General features: G+C 41.6%; 1 protein-coding gene across 1 annotated transcript; it reads left to right on the forward strand.

Annotated features, from left to right (window-relative positions):
* Nucleotide 1: 1 nt before the first annotated feature.
* Nucleotides 2-18,264, forward strand: REEP5 (receptor accessory protein 5; the record flags this gene model as incomplete). The annotated part of the gene is made up of 4 exons (XM_010725894.1): nucleotides 2-21; nucleotides 13,879-14,017; nucleotides 15,366-15,534; nucleotides 17,191-18,264. Coding segments are annotated over 4 exons (378 nt in total), but the record flags the coding sequence as incomplete, so codon positions are not given.
* Nucleotides 18,265-18,619: the final 355 nt, after the last annotated feature.

Genomic DNA, 18,619 nt, shown 5'->3' on the forward strand with positions numbered 1-18,619 from the left:
CGGCTACCCCGCCTACGTGTCGTGAGTGCCGGAATCGGGGAGCGGGGGGCGCCGAGGGAGAACGCGGCCGAGCGGGCGCTGGGGAGGTGCCCCGTCACCGCGGGTATCGCCGCAGCTGCCCGCGCGCTTCGCGGGGAGCGCCGCTGGGGAACGGCAGCGCTGCGCTGCTTCAGGTCGCGGCACGGTGCTGGAAGACCGTGGCCCAAAGCCCCTCTGCCGCCTGCCGTCTCTCCTCCCTGTTGACGTGAACAGACACCGGTGTAGAACCGGGAACGAGTTTTGGTCCCCCTGGCTGATGCCGCGTAACGAGCCGCAGCTGGCGGTTGTCACACCTAACGGCCCACCCCAGGGTGTCGTGTTTCCACTTCGGCTTTGGGCTGCGTCCGTGATGAGGTTGGACCGATCGCTGCTGAGCTGCTGTGCCCAGCAGGAGGGAGAGCCGTGGCTGCGGCAGCGTCCGCCGAAAAACACGCGGGTATTTTTAGTAGTGCGGTCCCCGTTAAGAACAGGGCATCGCTGTGGTGTCAGCGCACGTGCGTTACAAAGCGCCGTGTGTCAGTGGGTGCAAGGAGGGGTGATTCTACCTAGAGCATAGGCCATACACGAGAAAGCTTCAGAGCTCCCCTTAGAAAATACCTTGGTTTTGGAAGAATGGCTGAGGAAAACCTCCTTAGACCTTCTGTCCATAAAAGTAGCTGGTGCTTCTCATTGGCATTGTGTGGTTATGCTATTGGAACAAAACGGGTTTGCTGTTAAGTGAGATGTCAGCAGAGTGTGCTGCAAAGAACTGTACTAAATAAAACCTTATGTGTGGCGGACTGCGTTCACAAAATGGAAGTCCATCCCAACTGTAACGTGATGCTGGGAACACAGCATTTGCTTTGTACTGCTTGAGTAGAGTCAGTAGCTCTTAAAAATGTGTTACCTGGCCATTGCCTTTGGGGCAGTTGAAACCACATTGCTTTTCCTTCCCCTTTCTGTTGTATAGGTGGGAGGCTGTCTTAGTGTTAGACTCCTACAAGTTTAAAACTGTCTTATGGGTAATAAGGCAGCAAAACCTCTAAGTAGTTGCATAGGATTTACAATGGTGTACTATCTTGTGCCTGAGTTAGGCCACTGTTAAATTTCTTTAATTCCTTGCTGAACATAGAGTTTTACACTTTTTTTTATTAGTTCGGTATTAGATTTTAAATCTGCCCATGTGCAGCTGCAGTGAAACTGATAATAAAGTTCCTAGTGCTGTGGAGGCAGGCAGCAGCAAATCAGATATGAATAGTGGTTTGTTTCCTATCTTTTTTTTTTTTTCTTCCAGATCTTGTACAGAAAGACAAACTCAAAATTTTCAATGTTTACCCTTCTGGCAGTACGAAGGCAGTTTTCAGTGCATCTTAGTGAAAAATTACATCTGCACTGTTAGTGGTGTGGGTTTTTTTTGTTTTTTTTGTTTTTTAATTAATGGGTGCACTTGTCCTTGACTTTGCCTATAAATTTTAATTAAAATAAGCTTAAAAAAAAAAAGTCTGAATAGCATGCACATGAATACAATGCCTGTTCTGGCTTTTCCAGTCACGCTCAGTTAATGTTTTTTCTTTGTGTATTTTATTGATGTGGAAACAATTTTAGGAGTAAATTATAATCTGGAATAATACGCTAATTTGTGAACCACACTACAACATGCAGGACTTTTCAGTGGCAGCCAGTGGAGAGATACTAGCCCTTTCAGTAGTCTGCTAATAAGATAGGTGTCCTTCCCAAGTATAGAGCTGATGTTTTACATTTCCTTGTGTTCACTGCTCTGCTCACAGAGCAGCAGTACAGCAAGAATGCAGAGGAGAGCTGGAAGGGTTGTGGGTCAGTCTGAGAGCAACCCTATCAGGATATCTGTGCAATCTCATGAGATGATTCTTAGACTGCTGCCAAGCATGAACTGCCTGACCATGCAAAAGAATGATAATCCCATTTGGTGATTGCCCCTCTTCCACCATATGGTCCCTGGCACCACCATACTGCACTCCATATCTACTTTAGAATATGTATCCTAACGCAGGGCCAAACCACAGGAAGATAAACCTGAGTTACTGAAGCGATCACACTTTTCCACTTCTTTGATCGTGTACTGCAGTTAGGATGCTGCTGACTCCTGTCCCTTGTACTCATGGACCTAATGCACAAAGCACCGGCTAGTGTGGTTTCTTTATTCCTTGCTTCTATTCACTTTTGAAATGACAGAACTGTGAAATGGTAATACTATGTGAGATTTGCTTCATAACACTGGGTAGGAAACAGTTTTCAGCTGAAAACATGAACTTGTCTTTTGCTGCAGTGGTAGGTTAACTTAGGCTGGTCACCAGGTACCTCCCACACTACTTTCACTCTATGAGACAAGACAGGAGAAAATATGATGAAAAATCATGGGTTGAGCTACAGACAGGGAGATCACCAATTACACTAATTGTCATCATGGAAAAAACAGGCTTGACTTGGCAAAGGCGATTAATTTAATTAATTGCCAGTTAGTAACAGAGTAGGATAATGGGAAGTTTAAAAATAAAAGAAACCTAAAGCCAGCTTGCCCCCAGTAACCTGTCCAACCCCTTCTTCCCAGTTCAGCTTCATTCCTAATTCAGCTAATTTATCCTATTCCTCTGAGCTGCACAGTGAGATGGGGAATAGAGATTGCAGTCAGTCCCCAGTGCTTCATCACTGCCACTCCTTCCTCTTCACTCTGCCCTGCTCCATTGTAGCGTCCTTCCCATGGGCCACAGTTCTTCCTGAACTGATCCTGCCTGGGTCCCTCACCGTTTTCAGTTGCCACAAGACCTCTTGCTTCACTGCAGGCTGCAGCTCTGGCCCAGGCTGCTCATGTGGGGTTGTCCATGGGCTGTGTATCCTCCAGGCCTCATCTCTTCTACATTGTGGGCTCCTCTGTGGCAGCATGAGGAAATCTGCTCCTCATGGTGCCTATGAGCTGCAGGGGGACATCCTAGTCCTTCATAGGCATCTGCTGGGCTGCAGGGGGCTGCTGCTCCTCACCTGGAGCTCCTCCTGCCTTCTTCCTGCACTGACCTGGGTGCCTGCAAGGCCATTTCTTTTCCATTTCTCACATCTCTCTCCCAGATGCTGTTGTGCAGGAGTTTTCCCCCTCTTATGTCTGCTCTCCTAAAGCACACCCAGCATTGCCCAGGCTCTGGCATCACTGCATCTCTTTGGAGCAGTGGAGCTCTGTTCTGACATGGGGCACTGCTGGATTCTGCTCACAGAAGCCCCCCTGCAGCTCCCCCACAACTGAAACTTTATTGCATAAACCATACAGCTATTAAACCTGTGCCTCCTGGAAAAGATCAGGTCATCATCGGAATGCATTACAGAGTATTAATTTGATGTTTACACATCATATTTCAGCAATGAGTCCACAGCACTGAAGGGAGAAAAGGTTACCTTTCTGTTGTTGATTTGCTGTCTTGACTGTCTTGTGCGAGGAAGGTCACCTGCTGTTCTTTTGGCCGCATAAAACAGCTGACAGGCTTCTGATGGGTGACTTGCTAGTCATGTTCCAACTCTCTTTTTGTCAGGATTTTAGTTTTGGATTATCCCAATCATAGTTACTGATCATCTTTTTGTTTTTCTAAAAGAAAGCATATTTTCTAAAAACAGACCCAGAAATAGAAGCTCAACTCAGGGTTTGGTTTGCTCACTGGCCTGTGTCATGGCTTTTTGCAAGTCTGCATTGTATTCCTACATGAAGGAGTTTCTTCACTGGATACACCCAGTCTTCCCCAAAGCCCAGGTCTCTTAGGCCATGCCATCACTGAGGGTCCAACCACAAGGCTTTTAACATAGGCAGAATTAAGCAGTAATTTTTCAAGCAAAGATTATCTGTCTGTCTTCCAGAAAATCAAAAGTCTAGATTAAAATCACTCATAGAATCTGAGCGTTATTCCCTCAAATCCTTTGAAGTGCTTTGTCATAAGGTAATTATTTTTCAGTTGAAATAGAATTTTCACTTGCAGGCTTTTGTGCATGCAGTAGACCAGTTCTTGAAAGTTTACTGAAGAACTTTGTTTAGTGAACTTCAACTGCACAAGGTGATATTCAGACTAGTGGATGGAAGAAGTGAGTGTTAGCAGTGTCTAAGTAACATTGCCAATGTTTCATTGCTTCTCTAAACTCTCCAAAGCTAGCCCATGGTGGTGAACTGCCTCAGAAAAATTAGAGTGCGAGCAGGAAGGAGCTGTGATGACTAAGAGATGTGTGCAGAGGATTTATGAAACTTCAGAAGTGCTGTCATGTTTAGTTTAATGAAGGCTAAGATGAAAATAGCTCGGGGCAATAAAATATCTGAACTTACTGCTGGTGTCTTCAAGGAAGAAGAACGATCATCGCCCTTTCAGCTTTGGCTGATTTTATTCTGTTAACTTCAGTTTAGCTGTTCTTACTATATAAGTGCTTCTTTTGGTGTTTTAGGAACAGAAAATAATGTAGGCATGGCACAGAGGTGCAAATATGCAGTTCAGCGTTGATTTAAGTATTGTGATCCTGAGCCTGTTTTCTCCTTCCTTTTTTTCTGTACTACTGAAGCAGGAACTGTGCTAATTTAGTCGAAGGTGCTTAGAAAATGTAAAGTTGTTCATGTATTTCTTGAGAGCTAGGACACCAAATGTGCTTTCCATCAAATTTTCAAAGAATGCTTACTTTTTACTTAATGGAAAATTCTGCATAACAGATTAACGTTTGCAGTCAGTGTTATGCTGCTGCTTTACAAAACTGAGTTAAGGGAGCTGATTAATCTTATGAGGTATTCAATGCTCAGCATAAAGATAAGCAGAAATCTGTTTGTTTCTAGCTCTCTCTTTTCTCAGCCCTCTTCCACGGAGCTTAAAACTCCAGAAAGTGTATTTTAACCTTTTCATTTTTGTTCTGTTCAGTCAGTTCCCCCAAACATACTTTTTATCTGATTTTAGAGTGCCAAGTTTAAAATAGAGGCTGTGTATCTGCTGAATGGACAAGCATTTCTAGAGATAGCGGGTGTTTACATGTAGGAGTGATTCTAGTACTACAAACTATGTGAAAATTTATCTTCTATGTATTAAGTTTAGATTAAGAAGTAAATGACCTTTGTTCTATAGATGGCCTCATGATCTGAATTAAGCTCATTCAAAGGTTACTTCTAGTTTATAACTGAGGTAGACGGTGTTTTAAGGGAATATAACTGTGCTGGAGATAGAAGTGAAGGCATTTTATCAGACATTTTCTTAGTCTATAGGCACTGCAGAAGTGCACTTTGCATGCACTGTTCTCTCTACTAAAGCAATTTCCAGCAATTGGGTTGATAGAGAAACAGTAGAGTTGGAAAGTGAGATTAAAAAATATGGATTATTGTTAGTTGCTGTTTGTGTTTTCCTGCTCCTTCTCTTGTGGTCATGTATTCCAGTTGTGTTGTGAAAGTCTTTCCCCACAGCCGTGGGGCTGGCAAGAGAGCTGACCATACCTTGCCACCCGAGCAGGAAGAGAGCTCCTTGTCTTTAAACATACACTGAGCAAGATGCACAATTTTTGAAAAAAATTGGAAAAGAAATGACAAATTACATAGCTTAGGAACCTGTGCTGTACTCATAAAGGAAATAAAAGGATTTGCAGAGACCTGAACTCAAGCTAGTCATCTGGTTGTCTTGAGTCCCTTTCCTGCTCTCTGATGAATCATTTTTTAAAAATTACTTTCAGTAATTAAAACCTTAGGACTTTTGTAACTTGCTTTGGATCTGAAAAAATTGTGTTGTGACAACAGGACAACAACATTTTCCTGTCTGAGACTGTTTACTGCTTCAAGAATCAAGTCTGAAAACATTGCATTGTTTTGTGCTTAGTTGCCTGTTTGTATAATTTAAGGCTATATTGTATTTAGTGTGTCAATGTCACAGTAAGCAGAACTGAAAATTGATATTAAAGTTGTAACAAAATTATACATGAAGTCTCCACAGTGCAGCACATATTGACAAGAAGATGAAGCTTTTATTCCTTGTGTATGATTGTAAGCACACAGCAGAGGCCCGCTTCTGTGAGTAACAACAGCATTGTTTGATCTCTGCACCTGTACCCTACAGTTGTGGCGTGATGATCAAAGAATAATTAATTTTTTTTTTTTCTGCAAACAAAATTCTCTGTCACTAGTACAGAGGATGCCAGCAGCATTGCACCTTTGACTGTCAGAAAGTGGCATCCTCTGGTGTGAAGACAGCATGGCTGTACCATGCAGGTAGAGTTTGTCTTTTTGGTATGCTTCCTGGCTGCACAGCTCTTGTTTTTCTTATCACATAAACTCGAGGAAACACTACTCAAAGGAATCCTGTGACACAAACTGAAATTGGTCAGAATCTAACTGCTAACGTGGACAAGTGCAGCCAGCAGTAAAACTAGTGAAGTTTATTCAGAGGCTGCACAGATGAGCTCTGCTGCAATGTGACTGCCCTTGCTGCGCTAAGGATGACAGTGGAGTGAATTCTTGCAGAGAAAGTATGCGGACAGCTTCCACAGGAGCTGATGATGGGATCTGCTGCAACGTCTGCTGTACAGTGTGCCTGCTTTGTCCAGCCTGCATGCAGAACTACGGAAACCTGTTGCAGGCAACCTGCTGTTATCAGGGGTTGGACTAGAAGATCTCCTGAGGTTGCTTCTAAGCCCTACTAGTTGGTAATTCAGTGAAAGGCAATCCTTTCACAACTGCAACACATGAATCAAGAATCGAAACCGAAGAGTCTGTTTAATTTTAGTTACAGTTTTAGAACAATTAGCAGCATTGCTGTTGTTTGTCAGGCTAGATCAAGGCCCTGGTGTATGTCAGTCCCACCCAGAAAGAGCCTGTGGATGTGTAGTGAGGGGAGCTGTTTTTAACCTGAGTTAGAACTGGGGAACTGATTTGTCATGTGGCCCTAGAGATAGTAGTTCCAAAAGAGAGCAGGAGAAGGATAGAGGAGAGTGATGAAATGACAGAACTGCTGTTTTTTAGCATTAACTGAGATTTAGCTCAGTTAAGGTAATCTGTAGGACTCTCCTCACAGATAAGCAGGTGGCTTCTGCTCCATTCATTGCCTCTCTTTCCACTTCCATTAGAGAAAGGAAGGTAGAACATTTTGTACTGCTGTTTTTTGCCTCCATTTGGTGTTCCCTCCCAAAGATACTGTCTTTGCGTGGACAACAAATACTTGCTGTGCTACTTGAGTTTGTCTGCTGCCACCTTCTGGATACACAGGATTATGAGAGGGGAGATGGTAGACTTGCACTTTGACATATGTTGCTGAGTATTTGGCAGGAAGTCATTTTCAGTACCTGTGAATCCTTTACTTGTGGAAACAGAGAGGATGAGGAAGGATTGGAGATAGAAGCCTTCTGGCTGGTGGATGAAAGTGGAGATGATAAAATGATAAAGCAGATTCAAAAGCACAGGTGCGGGCTTCTTTGAAGCAGTGCCATATGTCTCAGAGGCAGCTTGCTAAGGTGAGTCTGAAATGAGGATGGCAGGGAGGCACAAACTTAAGAAGTCTGTGTTACGAGAACATGTTTATCCAACAGAGGTTTCTGGATAGCTAAAAGTAAATTAATATTAAATCCCTGCAACTGCTGTGAAGAGTTGAGATGGACTGTTAAATATAAGCTGTAGAAATACAATGAATTTCATATTTCTTCTGAAGTTAAACAAAAACACATTAAGCTTAGCTATGGGAGTCACAGATGCGCCTGCCTACTCACCACTGTAGCGCTGATAAGAAACCTTATGGATTTATGCACAGAATAGTTTACTTCTGCAAAGCCTTTGACATGGTCCATCACCACATCCTTCTCTCTAAGTTGGAGAGATATGCATTTGAAGGGTGGATTGTTCTTTGGATTAAGAATTGGTTGGCTGGTTTCAATCAAAGGGTTGTGATCAATCGTTCTGTGTCAAGGGGAGGCTGGTCACAAGCGGTGTCTCTCAGGGGCCGTTCTTGGGACTGGTGCTCTTCAACATCTTTCTCAGTGACATAGATGATGGCATTGAGTGCACCCTCAGCAAGTTTGCAGATGATACCAAGCTGAGTGGTGTGGTTGATATGTGCGAGGGAAGGGACCCCATCCTGAGGGAACTGGACAGGCTGGAAAAGAAGTGGGCCCATGTGAACCTAATAAGGTTCTACAAGGCCAAGTGTAAGGTGTTGCATTTGGGCCAAGGCAATCCCAGGTGTTTATACAGACTGGGGGAAGATCTCCTTGAGAGCAGCCCTGCAAAGAAGGGCTTGGGGGTCCTGGTGGACAAGAAGCTGGACATGAGCCAGCAGTGTGTGCTTGCAGTCCGGAAGGCCAACTGTGTTCTGGGCTGCATTAAAAGAGGAGAGGCCAGCAAGGAGAGGGAGGTGATTGTCCCTCTCTACTCAGCTCTTGTGAGGCCCCATCTGCAGTACTGTGTCCAGGCCAGGGCACCCAGGACAAGAAAGATGCAGAGCTCTTGGAGGGGGTCCAGAGAAGGGCCACTAAGATGATCAGAGGGCTGGAGCAACTCTCCTGTGAAGAAAGGTTGAGGGAACTGGGCTTGATTAGCTTGGAGAAGAGAAGGTTCTGGAGAAATCTCATTGCAGCCTTCCAGTACTTGAAAGGAGCATATAAACAGGAGGGGAACAGCTGTTTACGAGGATGGATAGTGATAGGACAAGAGGAAATGGTTTTAAACTGAGACAGGGTAGGTTTATTCCTTCCTAATAAGGAGGAATTTTTTCACTCAGAGGGTAGTAGAGCACTGGAACAGGCTGCCCAAAGAGGTTGTGGATGTCCCATCCCTGGAGGCAATCAAGGCCAGGCTGCATAGCTTGCTCAGTGGTTCCGGGCAACCTGGCCTTGTGGTTGATGACCCTGCAAATAGCAGAGGGGTTGAAACTACATGATTGCTGTGGTCCTTTTCAACCCAGACTATTCTATGATTCTATGATTCTTCCCAAACTACAGCGTGAGCGCTTGGCTTACTTTACATTCGGCAATGCAGTGTGGTTATAAAATACACTGTCTTGATGGATACATGGTTTACTAAGCACCAAATTTCTTGCTTATACTTGTGGCTGTTGTGTCTTTTGTCTTAAACTTGTAAATTGATTTATACAAGAGGAAGCAGATACACTTCGTAAACTGAAGAGTTTGGGGTGATCACGTGACACTAGAGTAATACATTCCAGCATTTCTTTCTTGATTTCTGGCTTACACATCTTACTAGCTGGACAGAGTTTGAGGGGAAAAAAAAAACACAACAACTGCTCATTTGGTAAAACCATGATATGCTGATCCTGTGAGTAATATTTGCATGAATTAACTCCAACAATGATTTCCTCTGCCAGATCTAATTGTGGAGTGACTAACAGCCTCTTCCTGGAAAAGAGGTGGTAGTTATCAAAATGAGTCAGAACCTTTAAGTGAAAGAGCTCAACTTGGCAAATTACAAACATTGGACTTGGTACAGTTAAATGCTAGACTTGGTCCAGTTGAACTGATTTTGTCAGGCAGTTAAAATTGACCTGAGGTCATGAAACTGCAGCTACACAGCTACGGTGAACCCAGAGCTGCAGGAGACAGTGACATTCTCTGCTCTTCCCCACTGTCATTGCCTGTTATCTTGGCTATCAGTTAACAAGTATGGCTAAAAATTAAGCTTTTATTGTGCTCCTCCTCTGTCTACTCACGTTGCAGTGCTGGCTTATGGCTGGGTGTGTTCAGTGCTGGACAAATCCCTAGTTTTAAGTTGTGATGTTTACTATCCAGTCTGTTGAAAGTTGTCATGGTGACTGCTGCTACCTCCTACATGCCCTAACTACTATGAATAGTTGTGTAAAGCTGTATTTGAAGCCCTCCACAATTAGTGTAAAAGCACTATATAAAGTCCTTTGTGATGTCTGATTGTTTCATGTGACTACCATAGAATTTAGTAAAATCAGTATTAGAAAAAACTTTCAAAAAAGTACGAGAATACCTTTTCTTTGTTTAAATTTGAAACCACAGGTTTTGAATGTGCCTTCCTTTGTTAGGAGATCTTAATGTTATATCCTACTGAGATTTTTGTACAGTTGCTCTTGCATTGTACACATAGCTATTACAGGAATGCTGTCTTTAAGTTGACTGAGCTGACAGTGTCTTGTGATATGTATATATGCTCTGACTGATGGAGATTGCTAGATGAGTATCACACTCACCACTTGAAGATCTAACGTGAAGAAAAAAATAAAAATTCTTGAATAAGAAGTATTACAGGGATATGTTGTACTGTGGATTTGCACTGCCACTCTGAAGGACTTATTTTTCATTCTGAAGCAGAATGCACACTGCCTTTTTTTTCTTTTTTCTTTTTTTTCCCCCCTAACAGGTGCAATTTTTGTTCTTTTTTTCTGAGCTGATAAGGCCGGTTGTTGTCACCTACTTGGTGTAGCAGCTGTATGTCCACCGAGGTTGTCCCATCACAGAAGGGAAGCATGCTATTTCCTACAGGAATGTGCAAGAAAGCGCTGCATGTGGACTTAATGCTGTGTGTCCACTGATGTGACCAGATCAGTTCTTGACTACTTGTAGTATTGCTGCATGTGAAAGTCTGTTCATGGCAGTGTCTGATTCAGGTACTCCTTTATCACTGATGGATGAAATCCTTATTCTCCAGATATCTAAGCACTACCAGGAGGAAGACTGGCAAAACTGTGAGGCCTCACATACAGCACATAAGCTGAAGTGAAAACAACAGTTAACATCAACTGAGAACTTGACTGTTGGCTTGGCCAGCAGGCAGCCTTTCTCTGCCAGTGATTGATGTCCTGTCATTGATGGTCCGGTGATTGCTGTGCTTAAAGTTGTAGTCATCATTCTTTATACTGGCAGCATTCATTATAATTCATTATACTGAAGATTATTATTGTTTGTTTATTTTTTTTAAATATTATTTCAGTGTCACATCCTTGGAGGTAGTGTTTTCACATGTCTTATTGTAATGCTGTCAGGGCTGTCTGTTCATAATTCTAAAAACTTCAATTTTTTTTCCGTAGTATTTAGAGGTTCACAGCTTTACAGTTAAACTGAAACTTGCAGGATTGGCAGTGCTTCCTTTTTTGTGCTAGTGGAACTTACAAGTGAGATCAAGAATACTTTGCAACAGAGGCTGCCATTTCATGAGATTTTTGGATGAGTGAGTAGATCATAGACAGGAGCAAGTGCAGATGTTTCATAAATATCCCCGCGAAGCTGAAATACTCCAGAAATAATTAATACCTGATGGCGGGTGAAAACTCATGTCTGACGCTCTGATTTGCTTGTTAATTGGAGCCTTTCTTTAGAGTTTGTATGAGGACAGTCAGTACGCTCTCCATGATTTGACTGGGCAAGATACCAGCATAAGGAGCTGCAGCAGCTCCAGTGAACATCCAAATGGAGCATACCCATTTTTGGAGGTCTTCCATGATATCCATTCTTGCAGGAGAGAGAAGAATCTAAAGCATACCACAGTAACACCGATATGTCATCTGCCTTTTGCCACAGAATTAGAGGTTCTGTTCATGAAAACTGATTATCACAACTGCTAAGATGATTTTAGTGATGGTAGCAGAATTTAAACAGTCTCTCCTTAACTCTGTGGATGGCTTCAGGGAGCAAATGGAGAACAGCAGGGCTGAGAGCAGTTTCACTTCAGTGTCCTCCCACACATACCAAGCAAGCATGCTTCTTGTGGTAAAATAGCCTTCCTGAGTGTGCTGCTGGTGCAGAACTTCCAGCATAGTGGGAAGCATTCATGCACTGAAGTCCATCGGCAAGTTTTCCTTCACAGTGAGGCACTCCCCGAAGTTTCTGTGTCTCGACTTCCCTGCTACTTGCTTGTACTTTTTCACACCTTGAGAAGAGCCTGCATAGAAGCCTTCTCCTTTAACTCTTCTGTTTTGTCATACCAACTTGTTGAGATGGGTTAACAGAGCTGCAGACCAACTAACCTGAACACCTTGAATTGGCACTGCCTGAGGGCAGGCTGTGAGGCTGCTGCTCCCCAGTGCTGATTTTGGAGGCAGCAGCAAGCACTCCTCCTGCTGTCCACCTGCAGAAAACTGTCCTTCTGGCTGTGCTGTGCTCAACTACAGCCCCTGCTGTGCACGAGGTAGGACAAGGGATGCTCCAGCCACAAATTGGTGGAAACAGTGCATACATTAAGCATCAAGATTTCGTGTTGTATTTTACGGTAATCCAGTATAGTAGCTGTGCCAGTGCTGTCTGCACGTGGTGGGCTCACAGTGCATTTGCTAAAATGTAAGGCTTATCACCTGGTTGCCTTTCTGTCTTCACATACAGAACTAGGAAGTGACACAGTCTGAAGGGTTTGCCCAGGAGAGTAATCACAGACAGACATCTCTTTGCGGCTTGTAAATCTACTGAAGTCACAAAATTTTATTTACTATGAAAAAGTCGGAATGAAATTTTTGCACCTTTGCCACATCCTGCAGTTGCTGTACTGTTGTTTTTTTTCAGCTTCCTACTTCAAAACAGTGAAAACTCAAATTGTGTTTTCTCCTGGCAGCTGGAGAACAAAAAGCCAGTTAGCTGTAAGCAGGAAGCCCCAGACTTTACTGAGACTTCTGTTCCTGATACAGGAACAGAAGCATCACAGTTTGTGAGTCCCGCAGGAGTAGGTTTACAGACCAGAACAGCTGGGGATGCAGCTATGGTCCTCATCACGCATCAGAGAAGGTTGTCTTATGCTGCCTCTACGCTGCCACGGGCTCACTTGTAATCTGGCGCATGCACTTAATGAATAAAAATATTTGAGACTCACTTCACAATTCTGAATGAAGTTTAACATTTTAATCTAGGTACTGTTTGCAATGGCAGGTACTGGTCCATTATGATCATCCCAGTGAGAATGACTCTGCAAAGCATCATTTAAAATGCTGCTTATTAGAGATAGCAGTGCGAGGAAATAGAGTGCAGACAACCTCGCATCCCTGTGGATGCTTGAACCCTGAGCTGCAGCACTGAACATCCACATGCTGCACTCAGGTCAGACCCCATCCTTGAACAGAGTGACCTCATTTTAGATGTGGTTGAGGCAGATGCGTGGTGTCATTGCTGCCTGTCGGCTCTTTTGTTATCATTAGCTGGGGAAGTTTACCCTGCACCCACGCACAGGGTTGCGTGTGCTGAGGTTGGCTGTTACATGGGTCATGAACTCCTCCACATACAGTGGTCTTCTGATCAAGATTGCCACAGTGCATTCAGAACTGGTCCTCTCCCCCATGTCCCTCACACTGGTAGGTGATGATATATATATATTTAATTTGCTTTCTTGTAATCACACAATGAGAAGTACCTCAAGTTGGGAGTGTATTAAAAAGCTTTGCTATTCAGAGATTTTAGGCACACTGAGGATGGGTACGGTATGTATGGCAAAAGTAGGTGATAACAGTACCTTCTAGTAGGATACAAACCCTATGGGGCAATAGCAGGTTTTTTTTGTTTGTTTGCTTTGGTTTTTTAAAAAGGGAAAATTAGCTCACTACTTCTGATGACTGGTGACAGCTCAGTCTCTATCCAGAAGGATGCTACTCCTTGGCTGCTAACCTGTAAATGAGGCTAGGAGGGGTGGATCCAGGCTCCACCCCTTTCAATCATGCAGTGCTTTGCATGCACCTGAACTCTGGGTTACCTGTGCCTTCCCACCTGGTGCTCAACCATTGGTTTGGGCTGTGACCTGGCAGTTCCACTGCAGGGTTAGCATTTTAGGTTTTTTTTTAAGAGCATTGTTATTAAATGATGGGAATTCACGTATAAGTATAGAACTGAAATGTAAAAATGTCATCACTGTAGATGCTATTGATCTGCTCACTTATTTTGTTTTCCTTACAGAATCAAGGCCATTGAAAGTCCCAATAAAGATGATGATACGCAGTGGCTGACTTACTGGGTTGTGTATGGTGTTTTCAGCATAGCAGAATTCTTCTCTGATATCTTTCTGTCCTGGTTCCCTTTCTATTACATGCTGAAGGTATTTCAGTTAATGTACCACCACCCCTCCTAAAATATAGACCTACAACCTAACTACTTTAATGTATTAAAGAATGAATAGATGTCAGCAGGTTCCTCAGAATCACTCCTGGGTCGCATTTTATTTTTAAATGTTGGTTACACTGTTAAAAGAATATATATAATATTTTATTTTTACATTAGTTTTCCCATGGGAAATCAGAAACATGGAAGGAACGGAAGGAGATAAATGCCTGGCTAGGCACAGTGATACTCTGAAAGAATGCTGTAACTGAACAACTTTTAGGAAATGCTTTTGGGCTATGCAGTATGCTGGAAACCTCATAAATAAAGAAGAAACTGCTTATGTTATTCAGATGAGTTTCAGATGATGTAGTGCTTGCATTGAAAGCACTGTCTTTTCACTGCTGGTGATACTGATGTGAAAATGGGAAAACTGAAATACAAACTATACAAATAAGTCCTATTTGCCACAGTTACTGAAAAGTAGCGTTACTGTTTCAATTTCAAAGTAGATGGCTTAGGTTCTTATTAATTACTCTGAATTTTAAATGTCTAGTTTGATACTTCTATACATACTTTCAGAGCTCAGGCAAATTTAGTTGTGGCACTTCCTGTATTTGAAGTGTTTTGACATTATTTTGCATAGCCACCTTTGTAGTGTGTATGACATTGGAATGGAGGACATATAAAGGTGCTTCTGTGATGAAGAGGCATGTGGAATTGCAATAGTAGTGGGATTTTTTTTGGTTGGGTTTGTTGGTTTTTCTTTCTTTTTTTTTTTCTTAGAGAGTAAATTGTAGGATAAAAGCTCTGTATATACTGTGCAATCCAAAATAATTACCTGGTCTTGCACAATGTGTATCTGTATCTTTTCATCATGTTGCTTTATCATTGGGATGCAAGCAAACCCAGTCTTTCCCCTACAACATGTCTGGGTGAGGAAGTAGAGGTATATATCTTGGCTTCATCTAAGTGATGGAAGAACATAAGCCATCAGTTGTGCCATGTAAGTCAGAAGTAGCTAGAGACTAGTTTTTGTCTAATGACTTTTATACTATTTCTGTACCTTAAGGTAAAAGAAAAACAGTGTATTCAGTCTTGATACACTTTTTACCAGTTCAGTTCTATTGCTACAGCCCACGATCTTTATCAGTGTGCATGAAATTATTATATAAAGATTTATCGTATGAAACAATGGATATGCATACCTATAGACTGTGGCCATACGAAATGAAGGAGTTGATGTACTGTTTTAAATGAATACACTGAAGTCTATGGCAGTTAGGAGGGCACATTCCCCTAGTCTCCTACTTTTCTACTGATGCAGCTGCTCTTCCTGCTTCTAGTGTGGCTTTCTGCTCTGGTGCATGGCTCCGAGTCCCTCTAATGGAGCAGAGTTCCTCTATCACCGAATCATCCGGCCTTTTTTCCTGAAGCATGAGGCTCAGTTGGACAATGTTGTCAAAGACTTGAAAGACAAGGCTGCAGAGACTGCAGATACCATTGCTAAAGAAGGTGAGTAAATGCCCGTTCACTGATCACATCATGTAGGAAGAATTTTCCTTTGCAGCTCTAGTCTAAAATTAATATTTACCATTTCTGGATTAAAAAAATCCCTAAAAGATTATTCTGTAGGCTTTAATGAAGAAGTTAATTTGTTGAATCTATCAGGAGATGAGGATTGAAGTGAATTTTGCTTTCCAGGGTTAGAGTTACGCTAGAATAAAAGCAAGCTGTATGAATATAAAAAAAAAACTAATTAGGTGCAGTGTCTTCCCAGGATACATAGCGTTATCAACACTCTCTCTCTGTCTAAACATCCTCACAAGATATCATTGTTTCTGTGTATTCTTGCATCTTTTAAAATACTGCCATCTCCAGTACCTGGTAGTGTAGAAGAGCTGCTAATTGTCCAGTAAACAAATCCTTGAACTGTAGCAAGTGAGAACACTTGAAATGAAGTTTTCCTGACTATAAGATTTTGTATTTTTTCTTCCTTTGGAAATAAAAGATTTTTGAGCCAACTCTGAAATAAATTACTTAGATTTTTATTTGGTTGAATAACCCAATTTTATCATAGCCTGGAGTTGTGTAACTTTTGCTTTCATTGCCTTGCATTGAAAATTGGACACTTGAAAATATCTGATGGTAATTTTATGAATAAAAGAAGAATATGTAGGTAGCTGAAAAAAAAAAATTCATTTGAAATAAATTTTATCTATTAGATACCTCAAAGCACATTGTATCTCCTTTTGCCCAAACAATACAAGCAGTTTGATTTCTTTTTCTCAACTTCTTTTCTTGCCATTACTTAAATGGTCCGCCTTTCTCAACTACTCTTGGAACTTTTGCTGCTTGAGCCTTCCTGGATTATTATTGTTAGATAGGTATCCTAAACATTAATCATCTTCCATGTTGCTTATGTCTCATTTTCTCACTTATTCCTTTTAGTTCATTCTCCAGTCTATCACTTATTCTTTTGGTAAATACCTGAAGGGAGGATGCAGAGAGAGCTGAGCTAGACTCATTTCAGTAATGCCCAGTGCCAAGACACGAGGCAGTGGGCATAAACTGGAACACAGGAGGTTCCCTTTGAAAACAGTGATGAAGCACTGGCACAGGCTGCCCAGAGAGGTCTTGGGATCCTCCCTAGAGATCTCCAAAAGCTGACTGGATGTGGTCCTGGGCACCCTGCTCTTGATATCCTTGCTGGAGCAGGCTGAGCTAGATGGATCCAGAGGACCCAGCCAGCCTCAGCCATTCTGTGATTCTGTAATTGTGTGATTCTTCCCTGTTTTACCATGAAATGGTTTCCACACTCCTATCTTCTTTAAGAAGTAATGCACACAAACACATATTCTAGAATTGTTCCATCCCCATTTCAGCAGTTTGATTGTTGTCTTGCTATAAGCCTGAGTGTCCTAAGGACCATCAGCAGCTCTGATTTTCCCAGTAAAATAATTGTAATTTACTTTGTGCTGTTAATTATGTTGCTTCTGGGATCTGGTTTAATTTTGAATAAAATATAGTTTTTGTAGTTTCATTACTAAAAGCTATCATTTCTTTTTGTGGTTTAACAGGCAAATAATTTATTTGTGCAGCTCATGAACACCAAGTAAGCTGCTTAAGAATGTAGGGCATTGCTAAGATTAAACTTTTATTTTTCTGCAGCCAAGAAAGCAACAGTGAACTTGCTGGGTGAAGAGAAGAAGAGCACTTAAAACTTTTAACTGGATAAAGATTCCCACCACCTCTATTACGAAGCTTGATGTTATGGGGATCTGTGGTATAATTTTAATAATGTTGCCTTGAAAATGTTTTAATATATTAAAGGAATGTGCTATAAGTTTGCTTGCTAGTTTGCTGTTGTCTGCATAGAATTCATGCATTTTTATTTAAAAGTAATGCAGCGGGCAGCATCTGAAATTTAATGAAAATATTTTATCAATCTTCATGAAAAAGTCTTACAGTAATCAACTTCTCCAGTAACATAAATAAAAAGTATATATCTCAGAGGCTCTACACTTCAGTTGTCTCTTTGTGCATGTAATTACTTTCAACATTGACTGTGTTGCATCTAGTAACGTGACATTATTTTAGAAGGAAAATATTCATCTGAACAGATTTTCTGGAATATACAGAGAATTACTGAGAGAGCTGGTGTAGCAAATTTATTCCTTGCTAGTAAAGTTATGGGTGATGATAGGCATCTCATGATAGAGACTATGTAATGTTGCATGTTTCAGTATAACATAATATTTACTACAGTGTTCATTTTCTTGAATGGATAGATACAAAATGTGGGAAGAGTAGTTTTATTCAAGAGATCAAGCTTATATTAGTGTGGGGTTATTTGCCAGACATGGATGCATTACCCTGCAGAAGATAAGCACAAGATGATTAAAGATGGCATGTACTTGCTATCTCTTTCTAAATAAAGTTGTCACCTAAAATTGTAAATGGAGTGCCTCTATCACACTTCAAAGCGTAAACCACCTTGTTTCTACAGTCCTCTTAAGTTTTTACTGCCTTAGGTGTTGGTCTCCAGAACTGCACTGTTAGTGGATCACCCTGCAGTCTCCCCAGGCTTTTTGTGCACATTAACATCTGCAGACTGTTCTGATTGTCTAAGAAAACTTTGTATGAGCAGTGAAAATTCCTGAGTAGACAGATTTTACAGATTTCTTCATGTATTCATGACCAATTGGTAAGAATGGAGCTAAAATAAAGAGAATAAAGAGCTTTTTTCTTTTTTTTAATTTTTTTTTTTTAATCTGAAGCTGTAGTTAATATTTCACATTACAGTATTTTCAAGAAATTCAGAATTAGTGAAGCCTTGGTTCTCATATCTATGCCGCTATGTCTTCAGAGCATACAGTAGTGCTGTGACTGTTCTTATCTCACAAAACACAGACAAGAAGGTAAACTTGAACTTCTGATGTGATAAGAAGTGATCTCTGGTCCTCAATTTTTAAATTAAATAGTAAATCTTAAAATGGACTCTTGAGGATCTTGGGATTTTCTCTAAGTTGATACAGGATTATTCACTAATTTTTGACACACAAGAACCATAAAAGAGCATACATTTTGTCAGAAGATT

This window comes from Meleagris gallopavo, chromosome Z (genome assembly GCF_000146605.3).
Source record: "Meleagris gallopavo isolate NT-WF06-2002-E0010 breed Aviagen turkey brand Nicholas breeding stock chromosome Z, Turkey_5.1, whole genome shotgun sequence".
Taxonomy (NCBI): Eukaryota; Metazoa; Chordata; class Aves; order Galliformes; family Phasianidae; genus Meleagris; species Meleagris gallopavo.